The sequence below is a fragment of the Fusarium fujikuroi genome, chromosome FFUJ_chr04, assembly GCF_900079805.1.
Source record: "Fusarium fujikuroi IMI 58289 draft genome, chromosome FFUJ_chr04".
Classification (NCBI taxonomy): domain Eukaryota; kingdom Fungi; phylum Ascomycota; class Sordariomycetes; order Hypocreales; family Nectriaceae; genus Fusarium; species Fusarium fujikuroi.
Genome location: NC_036625.1, coordinates 1,843,300 through 1,855,938, shown reverse-complemented (window position 1 = coordinate 1,855,938; position 12,639 = coordinate 1,843,300). Strand labels below are relative to the sequence as shown.

The following is a 12,639-nucleotide window of genomic DNA, read 5'->3' as shown; positions in this document are numbered from 1 at the left end:
AATATCAAACGCTATGTCCATGGACACTTCCAGCCAATGGATATTTTGTGGAACCAAGCTTCGAACATGATTTCTACTGAGTCTTGGAGAACACATTTCCAACTTACACCTCCCGCCTGCATATATACCTTACCACAATACCTAATATCACCCCTTTTCACCCAAACTCGGTGATCATCAGGCCGAATCTCATCAAAAATGGCACCGAATAAGAGAGGAGGGAAACAGAAATCGGCCCAGTTCGTCGACAAAAAGAATGAGGCTCCCCCTTCACCATTCAAGCGGCCCCCTGAGGTCCTTGAGCCGTTCATCAACGCTCTGGACAAGAAGCACGTCTATGTCACACACATTGATAACAAACCTGCCGAATTCAAACGAAAGATCTTCCTCGTGCCTGTTGGCATGAACATTGTCGTTGTACTTCTCTTTGTCCTTCGCATGTGGTGGATTTTCCCCTGGTATTGGTCGCTCATCATGACTGGTTTGGGCCACGACAACGAGACCACCTGGAACACTGCTGACTCAACGTGGTCTGAGATTGCCTGGGAGATCGGAAAACGCTCGGGGACAATGATGATTGATTTCATCCTGTTCGTCTTTGTCTGGCCCTGGCCTGTGGAATTTGTCGCTGGACGAGCCCGTGGTAATCCCTGTCAATGGCGATGGCAAGTCGGCTTCCGCGAGCAGGAGATTTATGTCCGCCGAAGCCGAGAATGGGATCAAGCTCTCACTGACATCTTAACTGATGAAGGCTCCAAGAAGATTCTGCTCACATACATCAATCATGCCACGTCTCCTATTCTTCAAGAGCAAAAAACCGGATATCTCCTGATGAATGGCCACTGGGATTTGGATTGGGCACACATGATACTCGCACATCGCCTAGTAGACAAGAAGGAGATTGCACTGGAGGCCTTCAAGAGCGTGGTTCTTGTCCACCACGCTGACTACGGTTGGATATCTTACGATGTGCGCGGTAGTGGTGCGTCAAGTGAGGATGAGCGACGGCGACAAGTCTTTGCATTTCGCGACGTGCTCATTGCGCTTGGAAAGGAGGACTTATTCTATCGCTGGGTTGAGATTGTTCAATTTGAAGCGACACAGCCAGGCGGATTTGGTCCAAAGGAGCAAGAGGCAGCAGCCAAGAGAATCAGGGAGCTGTTTGAGAATGAGAACATCGACTTCGATGAACTTTGGAAGAAGAGCGTCGGAATATAATTCTTGAGGGGGACATAAATTCATTAACATAACGCTTCTTACTCTTATATAAATTCCAAAAATATAAACAAAGTAGTCAAAAAGAATTATTATTATCATTTAACTACTTACATACTTACACGCCCAGCATCCGACTCTATAGTGGTGGATCTACTGCGCGCCCTGCTTTCGCTTGGGTACTTCTTTGCTCACACTTATGGCCTCGTTGCTTCCCTAGTCCGGGCGTCCCCATCCTAGGGGTGCCAGGGGCCATACAGAGTCTCTGAGGAGGGTTTGTAAGGTGACCCGGCGGGTGTGGTTCGAACTCAGGAGCTCTGGGCGTACCCAGAGCTCCTGTGGACGACCACTCCGCCAAGTCACCCCCAGGGGCCCCCCGCTTGTTGAAAGAGACTCTGTTGTGATCGCTAATGAAGGTATGTGCTGTGGTGACGGTGGTAGGCACGGGGTGCAGCTGGCAGGCAGCTGTCTGATTCACGCTGAGCTTCCACTGTGGTGAACACAAAGTCAAAATCACCACACCAGGCAGCAATGTGCATGGCTCAGCAGTGAATGTGTCACATGCTTAAAGGAGAAGGGATATTTGCGTCCTCTTAGATCATATCAAAGTTTGGTGGTAGTAAGCCATGTGATCAACTAACAACCACTTTGATATACCTTATGCCAAATGCCGATTGAGCAATATCCGCTCACAAGGTCGATACGGCTCAATTTTATTGCAATGCTTGCATAATCGAGAGCCAAAGCCAGTTCCATCTGATCAAACTGTTGAACAGAGTAACACAGACGCATGGCATGCGAACTGATCTTCGTTCATATAAAGAAGCACCCCTGACTTCAGGGGGGGTCAGCCGAGAAGGTAACCAAGGACAACAGTTTACCAACTCAAACTTGAGATTCTGATGTGGGTTTGCGTTCTGTGAAATATTGTATTTACACTTCAGTTGTGTATGGTCGTTAAATAAAGAGATTTTCGGCGCTGCCTGGTTTAGAGTTGATGCGTTGCGTCCAAGTCTGTCACAACTAGGGATGCGAACTAAGGGGAAACAACTATGCCTTTGTTGGTGCATGATTGAGGATGTGCAGCCTCGATTGAGCTTCTTGTCCACGCGGCGTTAAGATAGCCATCGAAAGCCAAGGGTATTGTTAGATGGCAGGATGAAGTGTAGTTGAAGTGTGCGGTGGAGTTACGTGTCGTGTCTGGCTGACTAACGCCACATGTTAGTGTTGAAGGTGGACTTCCACGGAATCCTAGCAGAGTAGGAGTGCAACAGGACGGGACCGGACATAGAGCGGTGAAACAAGTTTCTTTCTATACTTGCTATAGAGCCTCAATAGGAAGAATTGGACGATGGCAGACGGAAGCAGAGGAAGGAAGTTGGCTTCAGAACACGAGTTTCATTGGCTACATCCCAATAACGAAGCCAATATACATACTTAGTATGGGGAATGCTGACAGGGAAAAAAATCATCCTTGCTGTAACATTGATGAGCTGTTTGGTTATTGGGTTGGACAAGCACCAGGAAGCCTCTCGAGCTTATGGTTGGCCGTGTAAGCTGGGTCGATCCTTTGGGCATCCTTTCATGCAATTCTTGAACGCGCCTTTCCACTCAATCTTGCAAATAGAAAATATCGTAGTGAAAGGGAGTTATTAGTGAAGTCAGCATACTATCATAAAACAGCTATTCGATGGTACTCATTGGGAAATGGCACAGCTACGTGGTTTTTCCCCCTTACACTTTAGAGACCTCGTATAAGTTCCCTTTTATGCCTCCAACTTTACCGAGGTGGGAGAGATTCATTCCTCTTTTTCGTACACTTAATTGAACCAATCCTCAAAAAAATCAATTATTATTTGTAGAGTCTTTTGTGTAGAGAGTCTTTATTGTCTGCTGCTTTTCGTTCATATGTCCGAGCCACCCAACTGTCTCACAAGACGGATCATCGTCGGCTGATGGATGGTCAACTCCCCCTGCGTTAGCTTCTGAAGCAAAAGAAGCCAGGTCGTTCATCAGTATCTTCTGGATGGCATTGGGTCTTCATTTTAAATCAAAAAGTCAACCAAAAGAGAAGGGGAAACAAGGGAGAATCAGCCCATATCGATAGCATCAATAGTTGGTCCTAGACCCCCATGCAAGGACATTCCGTCCCCCAACGGCTCAGCGATCTATTGGCTCCAACAGCTAATGAGACGCCTGTAACTTGGGGAGCTCATTCACTTATCAAGAGTAGCCCGCGGGCCCCAGTCCCAAACCCCTAAATCTGAACGCGCAACTAGCCCCGTTCAGGCTCAGCCCAGTCAATCAAAGTCCCAGGACAGGATATCCATCAAACTACCCCTTCAACCTCATCTCGACTCCGGAAATCGACTTTGCTGTCGCTCCCTCTCCTCCACCTCCGTCTCCGTCTTTTCCCTCCCAGCACCAAAACTAATCATCTCTATCTACTCGAAATGTCCTCGGGATTGACGCGACGCCGCGGTGCGGGCGGCGCAGGACCTGCGGCTGAGGGCGATTCCAGCAACGGCACTGCCCCTAGAACGAGCACACCAAGCGCCAGGGACAACGGACCCGAGACGAGCTACGAGAGCACAGAAAATGGCCACAAGATCGCATTCGACCCTCGCGACATCAGTGAGAGCGCCGAGCGGAGCAAGCAGCCGAAGCTCACCCTCATGGAGGAGGTCTTGCTACTTGGCCTCAAGGATAAGCAGGTAGGCTGCCACTCGTGCTCATACACGTGCCCTTTGTGCTCAAGGGACCAACACCTCTGACTCTCAAATGCTCACAGGGCTACCTCTCTTTCTGGAACGACAACATCTCTTACGCCCTTCGAGGATGCATTGTCATCGAACTGGCCTTCCGTGGTCGCATTGCAATGGAGAAGGATGCTTCAAGACGCCGATTCCCCCTCGCAGACCGCAACATCGAGGTCATAGACGACACCCTTACTGGCGAGGTTCTTCTCGACGAGGCTCTCAAGATGATGAAGCAGAGCGAAAAGATGAGCGTCGCAACCTGGATTGACTTGATGAGCGGTAAATTACCCTACCCACCATTCTCCCAATACCTAAGCAACCGTTGCTGACTGCCTCGCGAATCACAGGCGAAACCTGGAACTTGATGAAGATCGGATACCAGCTCAAGCAGGTTCGAGAACGGCTCGCAAAGGGCCTGGTCGACAAGGGCATCCTCCGTACCGAGAAGCGCAATTTTCTCCTTTTCGACATGGCAACTCATCCCGTCGCCGACGGTGGTGCTAAGGAGGAGATCCGCCGCCGGGTTCGCAACATCCTTACCCAACGGACCGTCGTCCTCAATGGTAGCCAATTCCTCCCCGAGTCGCTCGAATTCCGTTATATGCGCAGCATCGCCATGGTTTGCGCCGCCTACGCCGCTAATGTCCTCGAGAACGCCCTCGCATCCCTTGGCCACGAGGCAAGGGAACGGGCTTTTGCGCAGACTGATGATTTACTCGCCGACTACAGCCAATGGCCTTTCGGCAAGAAGGCCACGCAGAACGGCATTGGTGCCAACTTGCCTCAACTCATTAACGAGGTGGGTAATGTGTGATGCACGCTAGACTTCCATAACTGACAGTAGCTACAGGAGGTCAATAGTGGCAAGGACAAGGAGCTCCAGCTTGAGGTGGTTGCAGCTTGCTTGAGTGTCTTCACTAGACTCGACTCTCTCCTATAGACGTACTCGTGCAAGCTTCATGCGTGTCCACCACTGCCGAACGTGACGTTTGGCTACACCTTCGTTCAACTACCCAGCTCCCAACCGGGCCAAGCTCCCTCCCTCGAAATCTCCTGTTCCAACTATCCGATCCTAATCCCTGATAAACCCATTCTCACGAAATGATTTTGACGACAACAGTCTCATGACTCCCTTCGCCCAGATGAAACCAGAACGAGTCTTTACACACCACCGCTACTATATGGAGCAATTCCGGAAATTTGGAACTTGCCTGTTGCTCAATTGAACTGGGTTGCAGCTGGGTTTAAGACATGAAGAACTTGGGAGCTTGGCCAATCGATCAACTCAGCGCAAAGTTTTATTTTTGTTGGGCGCTTGAACAAGTGGTGTTGGTGGTAGGACTCCATAACCCACCCAAACTTCTTCTTTTAATGTCCTTTTTATTTTTGTCGGGGCTTATCTATTCTTCCTTTTTACTATTGGGAAACAAAAAAGGAGGTGGACGGGATGACTATGACTTTGACTCTGACTCTGACCATGGCTTTGTTGTGTATGTGTGTGTGTGTGTTCTGTCGATGTGTTTCTTGGAAGGCTAGGGAAAGGGGGCGAAATTCATAGGTCGTTCGGTGTGTGAAAGGTAGCCGTTGTTGTTTTGTCATCGATTTGGGTCTGGTATCTCCATTGTAATGAAAAAGAAAATGCCACAGACAACTTTTAAGCCACCTTGCATGGGCGTTTGTCTATTATGAAAACTTGGGGCCTTGAGATATTTGCTATCGCATCTGGTGATGGACTTGAAATAGTTTAAGTATGAATGAACGACCTGGATCTACACACTCAACGCAAAAATACTACAACTTTTGATAAGACAACATGGGGAACTTGCACTTCTGGGACTTGAGGCATGAACAGGCTTGACAGCACCTTCGAGACACGCTCTCTGCTTTCGTATAGTGATGGATTATATCAACTAAGGTAGTACATGCATCGCCGAGCTCAGTCCTGAAGATGTTTTTCATGCTCCTCTCCTTTTTGCCGACCATAACTCCGCCAGCGCCGTGTATCTTGAATAAATCGAAGGATAAAAACTCAACCAGCCTTTCTCTTCATCTTCCACCTCCCCCTCACCGCGTCATAACTTCTTCGGTTTACTTCTTCTTGCCCCCAACGCCCAGGCTTCCCTCGAAACCAGGACGACTCTTCTTCTTGCCTCCGGCGGCTCCACCCTTCTTCTTCTTCTTGCCCGCCTTACCGAGCAGCTTGTCATCACGTCTCTGACGCAAATTATCCTCACGTTTGCGTTGACGGTCCTTTTGAGCCATCTTGACGCCGTCAGATCGTTCGCGCCAGGCCTTCTCACTCTTCTTCTTGGCGGCCTCCTTTCGCTTCACGGCACGCTTCAAGAGAGCCTCATCGTCGCGGATCTTCTCGCCCTCGGCACGGCGACGGGCTGTCAGCCAGATATCTTTCTCGGCGATATCAGCACGCTTCTCGGGGTCAAGTTCCTGAAGACGCTTTTTCTGGTTTTGGACCTTGATGAGGGCTGTCTTGGGGTCAGACGGCCCCTTCTTCTTGCCTTGGCTCAGCACGTGGCCGAGATCGCGTGAGAGCTGAGCGCCATCACCAAAAGCGACACGACCAAATGTGAAGTTGCTAGCAGTCTCGTCGAGTTCAACCGCGGGGCTCATAACACCTGGTGAGCTAGATGCCAAAGCCTCCTCACGCTTTCGTTGCTCTTCCAGCTTGGCCTGCTTGCGCATCTCCTGCTTGTGGGCTTTTCGAGCCTCTTGCTTCTTTCTTCTCGACTCAATGAGCTCTTGGCGTGTACGAATTGGCTTGCCATCAGGTCCGTCAGCTTTTCGGGCGGCACGAAGCGCTTCAATTTTGGCAGCGAGACGTGCTCGGATCGCAGAGGTGTCGGCAGGGAGCTTGATAGACTTAGGTTTCTCCGAAGGAGGAATAGTGGATGAGGTGGAGGTAGTCGTGCTGGCAGGCTCGGCGGTTGTCTCAGCAGGAGTTGTCGTAGAATCGTTGGTGTCAAAGGTAGGAGAATGTGGCTCGGATTCATTACTTGAGTTGGCGGTGACCTCATCCTCGTTCTCCAGACCCGAGATGTCCATAGGTAGAACCTCGTCGTCACCGTGGGCAGTTGTCTCTTCCTCCTCCTCAACTACTTTTTGCTTCTTCGCGGCTTGCTTCTGAGCCTTTGTTGTCGGAGTTGGTGCATCCTTTTTCTCGGCTTCAATAGTCTTTGTCTTGTTGGCCTTCTTCTCAGCCTTCTTCTCCTTCTTCATTTCCTTCTTGGCCGCCCTCTTCTCTTCCCTTTTCGACACCTTGGAAGATGTCTCAGTTGTGTCCCTAGCTTCTGTCTCTCCCTCGTCGTTGAGCTTCAGCTTCTTGTTGGTCTCTGAAATATCCTGAGTCTCTGTCTCTGTCGAGTCGTTGAGCTTCTTCTTCTTCTTCTTGTTGGTCTCCGCTGTCTTGACCTTGAGGCCCTCGCCAGGCTTCTCCGTCTCTACGCCAGGGACGGGCTCCTGGTCTTCCCAATCATCTTCGTTATCAGTATCGTCATGCTTCTCCATCTCACGCAGCTTTCGCTTGTTCTTGGCCCGTTCATCTAAGACTTCCTTGGCATTTCGATTCCGCTCGCTGTCGGGATCCAGCTTTCCGCGTCGCGCATCGGCAGCCTGTTGTTTTGTCTGCTTCTTCTTGCTCCATTGATCCTGCATTTGTATTAGCCTCGTTCTGGTTCATTGCGATGCATATGATATATTATGAGGCATGTGATGGGTTTATTCCAGGCGGTGATATGGCTGGCTTTTACCTGACAAGGCATTGGTTTCACGTACACTGTTGTCTTGTTCATAGTACATCTTGGCTGGGATGAGGCCAAGGATGCCCTCGAAGGCTCCGCGTTGGCCGGACAGGTAATCCTAAAGCGTAAACAGTCAGCTTCAGGGTTCCCTATCGCCATGATTCAAAGATTTGTCCCATCACAGGCGGGGCTGGAGGGCATGTAGAAGAACGGACCTGCAGCTCAGACTCTGTCATATTAACTGGTGATTGAAAAGGTAGGATATCGGTGATACCGTCGTATCTCCAGTATTCGAGAAAGTCAGCTATGGAGAGTCGTGCTGACGAAATGTCCTCGATAATAAAAAAGAGGTTGGAAAAGAAAGCTTGGATGGCGATTTGCTACTTCAGTTTTTCGGGGAGGATCGTTGTAATTTTTTTTTCCTGAGGTGCCCGCTAAAGAATGACCGGCTTTGTGTGGGGAAGGCCCATTCAAGACAGTCGATCCACCCCCTGCACCTTAGGTACTGCCTAGCGCATTCAGGCCGAGGTACGTACCAACGCCATATTCAGGGTCCTCTGAGCCCCATCAAGCATTGTATGAATCGATCGCAAATCATATCACGACCAAGGAGATTCTAAGTTTGAAACTCCTCGATGGAGGGGCGCTTATACGATCTGTCGCTCCAGAGTTCATTAGTAATCCAGGCAGCATAGGACTCTGTGGCTTTTGGTAGATGGCTGGAGGCCAAGACACTTACATCGTGTGTCTGAATCCAAGAGGATCACCAATGGCTTCAATCAAATTATATGTCACTAAAATACAGACACCGCTTAAGTACCTACTCGGCCCCCTTTCGTTCGTAGCAGGTGTCTGTGCTATCTGCTACGCCGGGATACTTGAAACTTTGGGCTACCTTAAGCCTGGCTGGAGTCTGGACGAGATTCGATGATGGCCACAAGTAATCTAAGTGCCATATATCTTCACTTATCATCGAAGTCTGTGCCATCCTAATTTCACCCTAGTCTCTCAGATTTCCATACCTGGTTGAGATTCACAGATTGCAGCTAGTAGTTCGTTCTTAAGATCTCATGTGAGAGACTTGGAACATGGGCTAGAAGAGCACGTTTAGACTTGTATCACTTTACGCCTTTCTGTTCAATATTTTGAACAAGTTGAGTCTAGATAGTACCTAAGCAATAGCCAAATCAAATGCTTTCATGAGAGTTCGTATGTCATGTTCTCGGTGGCCTTTATTTCTTCTTGCCCTTCTTTCCAGCGGCAGCTTCTCGACGACGGGCCTCCTTGGCCTCGAACTCGGCCTTCTTGATCTTTTCTTGCTCCTCTCTTTCTTCACGCTCAGCCTGATATTATGTTAGTAAGGCCACCCTGCGGACAGAATACCGGCTATGTGGGTAACTCACTTGTCTGCGCGCAGCATCAAGAGCACGTCGCTCGCGGATCTCCTTGAGACGCTCCAGATCGGCCCGAGACTCGTCCGTCTTGCCCTGAGCTGTCAATCGCATGTGCCTCTCCTTAGCAGCTGCAGCCTCAAGAGCTTCACGCTCGCGTCGGCTTGGTGCTGCTTGCAGGTTCTCGACACCATCTGTGATCTCGTCAACACCAGAGGACGCCGCTTGCTTGCGGGCTTTCTTGGAGTGATTGGGGTTTGCAGGCATATCGTCATCCTCGTCGCTTTCGCTCTCGTCCTCGTCGCTTGATGGCAGATCGCCAACCTCGACTGTCTTGGCCTTCTGTCTAGCTATGGCAGCCTCCTTTCGGGCTTTCTTCTCTGCCTTTCGAGCCTCGCGTGACTGCTCTTGGGTTTGTTCTTGAGAAGGGCCAGCACCAGATTCTTCCCCGCTGTCCTCTTCCTCTTCCTCTTCAGAAGATTCCTCTTCGGAAGACTCTTCTTCATCGTTGTCGTCGTCCTTCTTGTTCGGGTCGACAGCCCACATGCTAACCTCATTTCCGTCGGCATCGAGAGGTCGGATATCGCGAGAAAACTTCTTGCCACCTGTGAATTTGTCAGTCCGGTCATTGGGCTCATGCTTGTAGTTAACATACCTCCTCGTGCGGGCTTTCGAAACTTGCCTCCTCGGCCACGCGAGCCTCCTCCAGGGGGACCGCCAGGAGCCATGATGGGTAAGCTGTGATAAAATAGGTATGAGGGAGGTGAGCTTTTTTTTTTGGGGGGGGGCGGAAGTCTATCTCGAGACTCCTGTGTTGTGACCTGTTCAAATCGTTGAGGTCAGGATATTCTGTGTTGTCGATTATCACGCCGTCTCACAGATGAACGTTTGTTTGCTGGTCAAACTTGTTCAGCAGGGCGGGGTAGCGGGGTAGCTAATGACGGCAGCTCTGATAAACGAACAAGCATGAGAGGGAGTGATGGACTGTTGATCAGGAACTTTTGAGTGACCTTGCTTCTCTTATATATGATTTCAAGTCGAATTTCAAATCACTGCAGGTGGAGTATGAATCAAAATATAAATTACTTTTTCTCTCGGAAGTTTATCAACGTGAATGGATCGAAGTGATAGGCGTAAAGATCAAGGCTAATAAGAGACTTTTACGTCGCACAGGAGCCTGATTAACTCAAGCAGAACGCAGACAAGCAAGACCTGGTATGACTCAATCCTTGGGTGTCCAATGTACAATACTTCAACTCTTAAAATAAAAAAACGATACCCCCTATCGAGCTTGCAGTGATTCACTATATCAAGTCTAAGTGCAGCTTACACTGTGAATCAAGTGGAGTCTGCGAACAGTTGTTCCAGACTTTCAGGAACGGGCTGGGCGGCTGGGCGCTGGAATAACTGAACGAATAAGAGAACCCCTGTTTGTCGTGTTTTGATCAGCTCACTGAGGGGCGTGTTTCATGCCGCCAGCAGAGTGTGCTTGCAACGGGCATGCATAACAAATTGCTCGTCTGTCGTGCACGCGACACAAAGCTCTAATTTCTTTTGAGATCTTGACTCATCCTTTGATCTCAGGCTGAAACCATGATCCAAGGTTTTGGCTTCGGTTCCGTTGAGTTGAAATCTACTCACTAAACTTTAGGAATGACTCCTACTTCCTGTGTATCTGATTCACAAGACCCAGTTCTCAGGCACTTCCATAAGATGGATGGACCCTACTTACTTACAGTGGCTCTCGGCACATCAATCTTCCGCTCCCGCTTTTGGTGCCCCACTCAGGTAAACAAAATCACATCGACTGAGCCGCGTTTTTGTATCATTTTTTCCTTTCTTCTTCAACCTACTAGAAAAAACTGAATCCTTCAAATTCACTCTGGCTTTCATTACACCATGGAGGTACTTGGAGGGGAAACTGGAGGAAAGATGAATTACCGCTGACACTTACCCTCTGTTCTGTTTGTAGCTTTTGCTACGTTGGGAGAGAGAAATTTTGACGCGGTACATACTCTTTCATACCTTGTTAGAATATGAAATCATGATTGAGGTGAGTCAGATGTGCGAGCAGATGGATGCTTCCTCACTTGTCTGGCATATATGTAGCTTCATACCTATGCTTGCGTCGTGCTACCCTCATATTCACAAAGTGACCATATAATACACCCCCAGCGAAAGATGAAGGCTGCAGTAGTACCTCCTAGAATCTGCAAACCTTTCAAAATTCTCAACCGAGGCATAATCCTAAGACTCTTCCCGCACTCGTTCTTCGTTTTTCGAAATTCCTGAGCGCTACTAAGCTCGACGTCTGTGTTCGAGATCAATCATGCGTTTTGCCATAACAATCTCGAAATGTTAACGTGCTGTGTCTGTATAGGGTAGGTTATTCATCACACCTCATTCTTCACGTTACTCCATCATATGATGCATAATATGTTGGTGATGAGCTTTTTATGCTGGTCTTATTTGATATTGACTAGGTTTTTGACACTGAATACATTCCCGTTCTTTAAAGTTGCGATGCCAATGCCGCCGATCTATCTTGGCATATGCGTCAGAATAACCAACAGATAAAGGTTTCTCCTACACAAACTACACCTCCAAACTTAGCTACCATCGGGCCACCAAGCATTCTTACACGTTTCGTGTTCTACACTACTCACATGACGCCTTCTCCTTAGCGTTTCTTACCAAAGAATCTCTTTCTTTTCTCAATAAGATATGACAACGCCAGTAGATGCCGTTGATCCTGTGCTTGTTTCTGAGCAGTTGGTTTGTTCATGATATATTCTCGGCGTGATCTTCGCCAGTCCCTCAGCTCTTTTCTATACCGAGAGCTCCCAGGAACATCCGTCGGTCTGAATATGTGGTTCGTATCCCAAAAGAGTGCTTTGATCTCCCTGTCATGTTGTTCACCACGCTCGCGGAGCCTACCAGCATGTACTGGATGCTTCCAGTCGAGTTGGTGCACATGATACGACGGAAGATCCGAATCTGACTCACAAGGCGTTTCCGTGTTGAGTTTCTGCGTTGGTGACACGATCGTAGAGGTTCTGGGTGGCTCATCTGGGCTATTGCCTTCCTGGGAACGACGACGAGGGGGCGCGAGGATATCGGAGTCGTCGCCGCTTTCAGAGTTAGAACTAGAAGAGCCTGAGGACAAGAAGTCGTGATCGGGAGATGTAACTGGGGTTCTCGTCTTGTCAATATCTGGGTTGCTGTCAGATAGACCATTCTGTGAGCTAATATCTAGTTCTGAGTTCATCGACAACATGCTGGTACTCCTAGACTCGTGCAGCGGTGAAAGAAGCTGCTCAACAGGGAATGTTGTCAAATAGGTCGAAGGGACGGAGAATTCATCATCAGAATCATCATCGTCACTGATGAAACCCTCATCACTCGGTAGAACAGAGTCCGTCAGGTCGCTGTTGAAGAAGGTTAGTGCAATGAGAGGGTCAGGGAAAGCGAAGCATGATTCTGAGCCATCATGACTGGTCATGTTAGACTCCGGCATTT

The 12,639-nt window shown here is 49.1% G+C and overlaps 5 protein-coding genes; 2 read left to right on the top strand and 3 right to left on the bottom strand.

The window, feature by feature from the left end:
* Window positions 1–198: 198 nt before the first annotated feature.
* FFUJ_13585 (uncharacterized protein) lies at window positions 199–1,218 on the top strand (the record flags this gene model as incomplete). Its single annotated transcript, XM_023576287.1, has 1 exon — window positions 199–1,218. The coding sequence occupies one exon, from the start codon at window positions 199–201 to the stop codon at window positions 1,216–1,218; it is 1,020 nt and encodes a 339-aa protein (XP_023429459.1).
* A 2,450-nt stretch (window positions 1,219–3,668) lies between these two features.
* Window positions 3,669–4,914, top strand: FFUJ_13584 (related to trans-Golgi protein GMx33; the record flags this gene model as incomplete). XM_023576286.1 has 4 exons in its annotated part: window positions 3,669–3,929; window positions 4,007–4,253; window positions 4,322–4,773; window positions 4,825–4,914. 4 exons carry the CDS (start codon window positions 3,669–3,671, stop codon window positions 4,912–4,914), a joined length of 1,050 nt encoding a protein of 349 aa, XP_023429458.1.
* Window positions 4,915–6,062: 1,148 nt separating this feature from the next.
* On the bottom strand, window positions 6,063–7,965 carry FFUJ_13583 (related to RRP14-involved in ribosomal RNA processing; the record flags this gene model as incomplete). XM_023576285.1 has 3 exons in its annotated part: window positions 6,063–7,637; window positions 7,764–7,847; window positions 7,945–7,965. The coding sequence occupies 3 exons, from the start codon at window positions 7,963–7,965 to the stop codon at window positions 6,063–6,065; spliced, it is 1,680 nt and encodes a 559-aa protein (XP_023429457.1).
* Window positions 7,966–8,961: 996 nt separating this feature from the next.
* FFUJ_13582 (related to 28 kDa heat-and acid-stable phosphoprotein) lies at window positions 8,962–9,848 on the bottom strand (the record flags this gene model as incomplete). XM_023576283.1 has 3 exons in its annotated part: window positions 8,962–9,072; window positions 9,133–9,725; window positions 9,776–9,848. The coding sequence occupies 3 exons, from the start codon at window positions 9,846–9,848 to the stop codon at window positions 8,962–8,964; spliced, it is 777 nt and encodes a 258-aa protein (XP_023429456.1).
* A 1,952-nt stretch (window positions 9,849–11,800) lies between these two features.
* FFUJ_13581 (uncharacterized protein) lies at window positions 11,801–12,637 on the bottom strand (the record flags this gene model as incomplete). Its single annotated transcript, XM_023576282.1, has 1 exon — window positions 11,801–12,637. The coding sequence occupies one exon, from the start codon at window positions 12,635–12,637 to the stop codon at window positions 11,801–11,803; it is 837 nt and encodes a 278-aa protein (XP_023429455.1).
* Between the last annotated feature and the right edge of the window lie 2 nt (window positions 12,638–12,639).